The 9737-nt window shown below is 35.4% G+C and overlaps 1 protein-coding gene across 1 annotated transcript in view; it reads right to left on the bottom strand.

Moving 5' to 3' along the window:
• Window positions 1-2005: 2005 nt before the first annotated feature.
• Window positions 2006-9737, bottom strand: part of DLGAP5 (DLG associated protein 5) — a 38240-nt gene continuing 30508 nt past the window's right edge. The window contains exons 15-19 of the mRNA XM_039240449.1: window positions 8928-9120; window positions 6909-6960; window positions 6004-6250; window positions 4544-4593; window positions 2006-2394 (exon numbers count right to left, since the gene is read on the bottom strand). Of these exons, the coding sequence (XP_039096380.1) occupies window positions 2254-2394; window positions 4544-4593; window positions 6004-6250; window positions 6909-6960; window positions 8928-9120 (683 nt within the window). The 3' untranslated portion in view covers window positions 2006-2253. The remainder of the gene's footprint in view (window positions 2395-4543; window positions 4594-6003; window positions 6251-6908; window positions 6961-8927; window positions 9121-9737) is intronic.

Genomic DNA, 9737 nt, shown 5'->3' with positions numbered 1-9737 from the left:
CTCCCTCTCTCTCTGCCCCTCCCCCACTCACAGTCTGTCATGTCTCTCTCAAAAATAAATGAACATTAAAAAAAAAAAAACCTATGTTAATTCCTTACTCTAACATTCTGATCTTGACTGTTCCACACCTGAGTGGAAAAACTTATTAAGTGTAAAAGCTATGGAAAAAAGAAGGAAGTGGTTTGCACAAAATTACTTAAATCTTCTGAGCCTTGTTTTCTTGTCTATAAAATGGTGATATATCTTTTGTAGGGTTACTGTCATCATTGAATAAATATTGTTTGCAAAAGTGTTGTCATATCATGGTAGATCCTCAATAAATGGAATTTTTTTTTTTCATATTCGTAAAGCCATTTGTTCTACCCAGCAGTATTCTTTCATTGTATCTTTAAAGATCTTCCTAATACCTTATAATTCTAGAGTCCAATAGCCCAAGAACACTATCTAGTTGTACAGCAAATTGATGGCTAACTACCCATCCATTCCCTGCTTCCTAATAGTCATGGTTTTATTCAGGTATAATCCTAGATAAAACAGGGAATTCTGTTTAGGTAAAGACAATCCCTGGCTGAACTGCAAATGGAGATGTGGCATCGGATGGCCTAACTGGACTAAAGGAAAGCATATACATACTCTGCCATTTTGTGACCCCAAAAGGACCCAGCCATAGAGAAGCTAACCCTGAGGATAACAGAACTATGAATAGAATGTGTGACCATCATTGAACTGTTGGTTGCAAAGTGTCTGGAATCACCCTGACAACCTGTGAAAATAATAAAACTTCCTTGTTGGGGCTCCTGGGTGGTGCAGTTAGTTATGCGTCTGACTTGATTTCAGCTCAGGTCATGATCTTACAGCTATGAGCTCCACACTGGGTGTGGAGCCTGCTTAAGATTTTCTCTCTCTCTCTCTCTCTCAAAAATAAACATTTAAAAATAAATAAACCTCCCTGTTATTAAGCTAGTTTGAGTTCATTTTACTATTACTAAACAGCCAAAAGTTCTCTGAACAATAATAGCGTATCTTACTAAACCTACAAAAAATAAAAAATCATGTTTACTGGCATTGTTTTTATTTTCATCTGCCTTATCCTTGAGGGCAGATATTATTTTATTGTTATGTTGCATATTGATTTATATGGATTCTAAGTCTTTCAGTTACTTTGCACCTGGGCCCTTAGACAACACTAACTTTTATATATGTTTCTGTGTTCTGCATGTCTTGCTTGAATTATTTATTAACTGGCTGTTGGAGCCGCTTTTATCTTTTGCTGAGACTAGGCATTCTAAGGACATTTTTCTAAGCCAACACCTCACATAGCCTAACTGCTCATATGAACTTGATAATAAATACTATCTTTCCCATAAGCCTAACATACCTTTCTCTGACAACAGAAGTGGATGTGTTTTTTTTTCTTTTTGAAAACCCCTAATTTTACAAGTTTATCTATAAAGTTGCTGCTCGTTTGGAGACCACTCCAATCCTGACTCATTTAGAGGCGGAAATAACCCTCCAGGTCTGGTGACAAGCCTTAGCTACTATGACTCCTCTTGATGCTTCTGTTATTCTCATGGCCCTGTTGCCTACAACCCTGCAAATGAAGAGTTTTTTAAAAGAGAAAATATTTCAAACACATTAAGTGATTGACATAATTCTCTTCAAGGGAAGAAGGCATCTTTAGGCTGTCAGTCAGGTCAAGGGGAAAATGATAAGAAAAAGGCAAAGATTTAATGGGCCCCTCTGAGAGTTTAACCATTTTTTGACTGTAGCATGTAAACTGACTTTGGATTCCAGAAAGCTCATTTAAAGAAAACACAGTATACCCTGGAAAATGCAATCTGCAAAGCTGTTTAACATCAACAAATTTAAGAGTCCAAACTAACAATAAGGTATAAAAAGATGTAAATGTTTCTGTCAAAGTTTAATATTATATCTTGATTAAACTGAAGAATGTTCATGAGCTCTGTGTTAGTACATTTAGCTTATACATTTTAAACAAGAGAGGCGAGGTGAAGTACATTTTTTATTCTGCATAGTTTATGTACAAAATATCCCCACTTCCCTTGAAAATATCCCCACTTCCTATCATATCTAAAACAAACTCTGATGAACACTTAGTATTGAAACATTTTATAACACTATATAAATTGAACAGAAGGAAACACAAATACATATTCTTCAATTTTTCAAGGCGCTAAGAATATATCACAGCACTGATAATATGAAGAAAAATATTTGGATTCATTTTTAAATTCAAAATTCTTCTTGTTGTTCTTCACTGAGGGGCCTTAGAGGTGAAAAAGTAATCAAGTTACCACCAAAGGAAATGTGTCTGGCGTGATCTGGATGTCTCCTTTCCACTTGAGTGAATATATTACTGCAGTTTAGGCTTGGCTAGAGAATAAATTCAGAGAAGTCACTAAATCACATCTTTCACCAATTAAGTCTTCAACAATGCAATTTAATAGTAGGTTAATTAATAACATAAATAACATGTCTTGTATATAATAATAAAATTATTACTAGCACAATGAATTTGCTTTCTAGTAAATCTAATTTCAATATGTACTTTAATTGAAAAGGTATATTAGGTATATATGCCTGAAAGGTGACTAATATGCAAATGGACTTCAGCAATATATGGAGCATGAATATAATTAAGGCCTTATTTTAAGCCACTTACACAGATGCCACAAGTCCTAATCCACATAACTGTACTTAATAGGCTTTTTACTAATGTGATAATCCTTTTCTTTTGTTCCCCCTTGAGCCCTATTTCAGGTTCAAGTGATGCTACAGACCAAGTAATAACCTGGGTCTAAAAATAGATAGGTGACCTATAAAATATAAAATTAAAAGTCTAAGTTCTAATAGTTATGAAAGAGGAAAAGAATTCACAGGGAGACTAAATTATAAAGTACTAAGATCTACCAACAAGATAATATAGAAGATAGATAACTGTGAAGCACTTTTAATTGTACAATTAGTATAAAATGAAATATGATACATTAATTTCCAGATTTAATTATAATATCATTTATATCAGAACCAAGCATTCAGAGTTCAGATCTGGGAACAAGATTATATCAGGTTTGTATAAACTGGCCTTATGCTGAAATCCCTGACTCTAATATCAAAAAAGCACAGAGTATGGGCCACAGTGATATACTTTATTCTGCTCCTGAGATGCAAGGCAGCCCAGAAGCCTGAACATAAAGAAGGCATCTTTGAAAATAATGAAGGCCAACACATACAGAGGTCCTTAAGGAATTAGTGGCTTAAGGAAGGCAAGTTATTTGCCAGGCTTCATGAGGTTAACAAAAATTATTGTTCTTTTATCCTACATTTGCCTTAATGAATTTTTTATATTCTGAGATCAAAGACTAGCAAACCAAGATCATTTCCTGACCTATTTTAGCAGCTGGCCCTGGAAAATTTCAAGGTAAGTCTATAAACCAGGGTTGTCAACCTGGCTACACATTAGAAGCACCTGAAAAAGGTCCTACTCCAGACTGTTGGAATGAAAATATCTGGGAAAACCAGTGCTATAAACACTTAGTAAGCAAGAGCACACTCTTTCATTCATGCCTCACTGCCAGCATCATGAACATGAATTGGACAGCTCTGCCTAAAGAGGAATTTACAGTTCCTAAGGGAAATAGATTCCCAAAATTATAATCCATTTCATGAATGTAATATATTCATATCATACTACTAATAAGAGATTAAATGTGTGCATTGTACACCTATATCTATATATAAATCAATAGGAGAGAGATGAGAGATTTTCCAGGAAGTCCTTACAGAAGGGCTAAATGTTTGAACTAGATGTAGAGGTAAGAGGTCAGCAAAAATAGAATAGTAGGACATAAATACAGTAATCTGAAAGAATTAAAATGAAAACAGCCAATGATGAATGAAAGTAGGATAGACATTATCTTCCCAACTGTACATTTCTAAAGGCAGAAACCTTGCCTTATTTTCTCTTGCATCACTTAGAAACACCCAGCATAAGCCAAGCTACATATTGGATATATAAGTATTAAACCAATTTGTTGTAACAAATTTGAAACAAATTTTTTTTTTAATGTTTTATTTATTTCTAGGAGAGAGAGAGAGAGAGAGACAGACAGCGTGAGCAGGGGAGGGTCAGAGAGAGAGGGAGTCACAGACTGAAACAGGCTCCAGGCTCTGAGCTGGCAGTGAGCACAGAGCCCGACGCGGGGCTCGAACCCACGAACCGCGAGATCATGACCTAAGTGAAAGTCAGACGCCCAACCGACTAAGCCACCCAGGCGCCCCAAATTTGAAACAAATTTAAAAATTTAATTTTTTTGGGAAATAAATCTTCAGAATTTAGTATTAAAGTATGCTATATTTTAAAGTATATAAACATGAATAACAAATGGATTTCACAATATATGAAACAAAAACATGTAAATTTTAAACCAACTTTGTACACGTACTGAAAAGTGAGTAGTATCATTTTATAAAACAAATCTAGAATATAAAGGAATTTTTCAAATTAAGTTGTAAAACTTACCGAATCAAGAAGATGGCATTCAGTAGTGAGACTTTTAGTATCAAATAGTACTGAAAAACAAAAAATAATTTTTAACTTTTTAAAGAATATCCTCACAGTCAAGGCAAAAAGTTCCATATATGAAATGCTATGACAAAAACATAGGTCATCTTACGCTACAGCATTTTTAGTTTTATTTATTTTTTCTTCTTATTATTTTTTTTAAATTTATTTCTAAGAGAGAGAGAAAGACAGCGCGAGAAGGGGAGGGTCAGAGAGAGGGAGTCACAGACTGAAACAGCCTCCAGGCTCTGAGCTGGCAGTCAGCACAGAGCCCGACGCGGGGCTCGAACTCACGAACCGCGAGATCATGACCTAAGTGAAAGTCGGACGCTTAACCGACTAAGCCACCCAGGCGCCCCTATTTATTTTTTCTTAATATTTATTTATTTTTGAGAGAGAGAGACACACACACAACATGAGTGGGGGAGGGGCAGAGAGAGAGAGAGAGGGAGACACAGAATCTGAAGCAGGCTCCAGGCCCTGAGCTGTCAGCACAAAGCCTGATATGGGGCTCGAACTCACGAACCGTGAGATCATATAACCTGAACTGCAGTTGGATGCTTAACCAATTAAGCCACCCAGGAGCCCCAGTGCTATGGTATTTTTAAAAATGTACTTAAATTTTTTAGTAAAATTCTTATTCTTAAATTCAGCAGAGAGTCTTCTACAAACAAATCTCATGCTTGTGATATTAAAGATACCACTAAGTGTCCAGGTTGGTGAATATGTGGAGATTTGGGGAAAGTGGTACATTTGGAGGGCGTAGAAGCTTTGTACCCTTTCCCCATACCTTGCCCTATGCATCTCTATCACATGGCTGTTCCTGAGTTACATCGTTTTATAATATAAACAGGTATAAACTAAGGTTGAGGGGGGGAAAAAAAGGTACCCCAAAGATGCTAGATGAAGAACACAGTTGGAGTACATTAAAGTACCAGTGAGTAGCAGATGAAAACAGTAGTGTGATACAAAACTGCAAGAGCCACTTCCTATTGCAGAACAATCATAACAAAGTAGATAGGAAAAAGGCAATACGGAATAAAAAGAGAGGATTCTGAAGAAAGGTTTGAGGATGTGTTGAAAAGGAGGTGAAGTAAAAAAAAAAAAAAAAAAAAAAAAAACTTCAGGGAATTTCTATAATTCTGAGTCTGCACAAACAATGAAGATTCCAAACAGGTCTAATATAAAATGCTACTTATTTTCAACATTAGTTTTTAATAGGTCTACTTCAAAAGGTTTGACGTATAGAGTGGGATTCTACAACACATTCTACAACACAAGGTATTTATTGTGAATGTCCAATTTTTCGACATTTATTCTTAGAAACTTGTACCTTGAAGTATTTACAATAATCTAAGTATTAGTCCAAGTTCATTTATTTAACAATGTGTTATCTAAATATATTTAGAAGACCTCACCTGACTGAGAAAGTTTAGTTTCCTCTTCCTGTAAGATGTTATTTTGTGATGCTATATTTTTTTCAGGGCTGCTCATCAAAACATCCTGTGTTGTCATAGAAGAATTTAGTTTCATTCCTTCTACATCATCTGAAATTTCTTGCTTTTTGTTAGTATTAATATCATCTCTCATTTCACCAGCAGGTAGAGGCAAATTCATTCTCTCACTGGGCAAATGATCCATGTCAAAGTTTATCTTGTTTGTATCCTGGAGGTAAAAAAATGCTTTTACATTTAATTACCAAAGTTGAAAAAAATAAAAAAAGTCGTGTTATTTATTTTTTATTATTGTTTTTAATTATTTATTTATTTTTTATTTTTATCATTATTTATTTATTATTTTATTAAAAATAAAAACAGAAGAATGACATTCAGAACATAGGCTAAAGAACACTGTAAATCCTACTAGGTTGCTTCTCAAACAATTAGTTTAAAACTATTATAGCAATGGTATGATCGAAGGAAACTTTCTCAGCAAGTGTCTACAACACTCTACTTCAGTAACTGGCAAACATTTTATTTGAAAGGCCAGATGATAAGCATTTTAGGTTTTGTGAACCACAGAATCTCTGCCACAACTACTCAGTTCTACTACTGTATTGTCAAAGTAGCCAGATACAATATGTAGGTGTGGCTGTGTTATAATAAAACTTTATTTACAATAATAATCTTGATGTCATTTAAAGAGCAAAAAATGGCACTGTAGTTTAACAAGCCAAAGGTGTTTAAAACATGAATTATCATTTTATATGACTGATTTAGATTTAGATTTTGATTTTCAGAATGGAAATTCTGGGAGTTGTTTGTGGAGTTACTATACATAATGACATAAATTGCTATGTAGATAGCAATGGAATCGGACTTACATAATTTACTTTGATTAAATCTTGTAATCCAGGACACTGAGCATCTTCTATGCTGTTCAAAAAAAAAAAGAAAAAGAAAAAAGCAGCACTGTAATCAGATAATTAAACATATTGCTATCTTTTTACTTGTGTTTTGATATTGTCCCTAATGAATCAAAGATGGAGCCTGGTCCAAGATCAGATTTGGTCCAAACAGGTTAGTTTGGACCACAGCTACAGGCAGGATGGCCACAAAACCCAGAAAGCTCACAGCAGGTTACCATGCTGCTCAGTCCACCAGCAATCTTTTGAACCTCAGCCAAATCCAGAGCTACACATAGACTAGGGAAAGTTAGAATAAAGCCAGCTCCCGGGAGCATGGAACCAACAACTGAGATGTGTACAGTTGGAGTTGGCTACATTTACTTGTTTGCTACAGCATAATATATTACAATCTCAAAGTTCGTAACTTGTACTTCATAGAAATATCGGTCTCAACCTCTTGCAGGTCATTTTTGTTTTAAAAATTCTATTTTTCTAGTTTTCAACTTCACGTTGCCTTCACTGCACAAAGTTGTTTATGTGTAAGCTGCTCTTTTAGGACTATTTTTGGGAGTTAAGTAAAAAAATTTTTTAAAGAGTACTTGTAATATCACTTAAATACAATCATAGATCTTCTCAGCATAAGATAATAAACTAGAGAGACATATAAAGTAAAGTAACTTGCACTTAAGAAATGACAATAAATTATAACCCAGATTTCTAGAATATTTAGTCCCCCCAAAAGGTTAAATATACCTTGGTTTATACTAAAAATTAGAAATCTTAAAATTTGTTTCATAAAATATTTAAAAGCAAACACTTTCATTTGTTTCCTCTATTTTGATTCATAGGGTGTTTTTTATTTTTTTGAAAGACTTCTCTGCTGTGATGACTAAGTATTCAATGCTATCCCACTCCAGATTAGTAATAAATCCAATAGTCCTCTCTTGGCTCCAGACTATAGTTTTATTTCCTACTTATCTTAAAGTATCTTTTTTCCTATCAGGATTCTAGTATCTTTATGTTCCACGAACAAGGACTATACAGATAATGTTGATGCATTTGTAGCAGAAAGAATATAGGCAGCATCCAATTTTACCAATTATAAGCTGAATTTGGGCAAGTTACTAACTTCTCAAGTTCTCACACTTGAAAAATGGGGACCTAATACCTCACAGGGTTGTCCTGAGGATTAAATGAGATAATACATGTTAAATAACCTAGAACCATGTCTAGCCCATAATTCTTCAGTACACACTAGCTCTCCCTTATTTATGCTCTGTTATCTGTCAAGATAGCAATCTCAAGGTACTTTCTATAGAGGCTGGAACAAAAGTGCCTACCTCTCAAGGACCCTGTAGGGAGGCGTCAAACGCTGCTGTTTTGTAAATGATGAAGATGAAACTAAGTGAGTTAAACTTGTCTCAGAGTTTCACAACTAGTATGTATGCCATAAAGCTGGTTTTGAGCTCAGTACTAATAAAGCACCAAAGTCACAATGTGTTTAATGTCAAAGGACAGTGTACTGCTTCTTTTCTTCTTAGGTCTACAGAATTTATTCTGTCCATCTAAATAGAACCAATTATCTATCAGAAATTGTAAGCCTTAGGGGCATCTAGGTGGCTCAGTCGGTTAAGCGTCCGACTTCGGCTCAGGTCATGATCTCGCAGTTCGTGGGTTCGATCCCTGCGTCGAGTTCTGTGCTGACAGCTCAGAGCCTGGAGCCAGTTTCAGATTTTGAGTGTGTCTCTCTCTGCCCCTTCCCCACTCATCCTCTGTCTCTCTGTCTCAAAAATAAGTGAACTATTAAAAAAAAAAAGAAATTGTAAGGCTTAGTTCCCTCATGTAGGAAACAGAAGTATTTTCTATATGTTACAGGGTCATTGTGAAATCTAATAAAAAATATAGGTCTGGCATATTTTACCAGGTTAACAATCTGAAATGATATTTAATGTCAGCCTCCGTTATACTCTTGATAATAACACACGAAAGAAATACCTGTTTGTAGGAATAGTTGACAGCAAAATTTCCTTATCAACGTGTCCACATTTGGTACCTGGAGGATCAGGATTCTGTGGTGACACAGTCTGTCTCAGAACACCCGCCTCAGCCCTGCTCTCAGACACAGCTTTGCTGACAGACTTAGGGGTCCTGAATCTTTGAGAAAGACGTTCAGAAGAGATAGAAAGTCCTAGAAGATGAAGGAAATCATCTCAATGTCAAATTCCTTCATTCACTTTTCATTATAACAAGGAAGACAGAGCAAGTTCTTCCTATTAACCCTTCCATCTAGCCGCCTTCTCCCGTAAAATGTTTGTTAAAGACAAATGCCTGTGGCTTTCAGTTAAAGATAGTATCCAGCACACACGTTAGATTCTGTTTCCTCCTATCTCAATAGTCGACACAGTAACAGAGATCGTCTTAAAAGGCAGAATGTCATAAGGACAAAGAGTCTTTTTTTTTTTTTTTTAAACTCAGTAGCTTTTTAAACTTGAAATACAATTTTCCAGGACAAAGAGAATTAAAAGAGAGACAATAATAGCCAGAAACATTTGGAAGCTGTAATGTAGATGAGTGAGTAGGCTATTACTTACTAGACCCATGAAAATAAATCCTAAGTCAGTCAGGAAAGAGGAGAATCAACCCAATTTATACCATAGCACCCCTCTAAAAAACTGGTGGCCTCAAGTATCTCTGGAAGCAGAGATGAAAGTGGAGATAAAAACAAGAAGAGCAAACAGTTTAAAGAACAAATGGAGCCCTTTCCTTATTCTGCACAGGTAGTCAACACGCTCCTGGCCACTACCC

This window comes from Hyaena hyaena, unplaced genomic scaffold, assembly GCF_003009895.1.
Source record: "Hyaena hyaena isolate Hyena2069 unplaced genomic scaffold, ASM300989v1 scaffold_175, whole genome shotgun sequence".
NCBI classification, from domain to species: Eukaryota; Metazoa; Chordata; class Mammalia; order Carnivora; family Hyaenidae; genus Hyaena; species Hyaena hyaena.
This window is presented reverse-complemented; position numbering and strand designations above follow the sequence as displayed.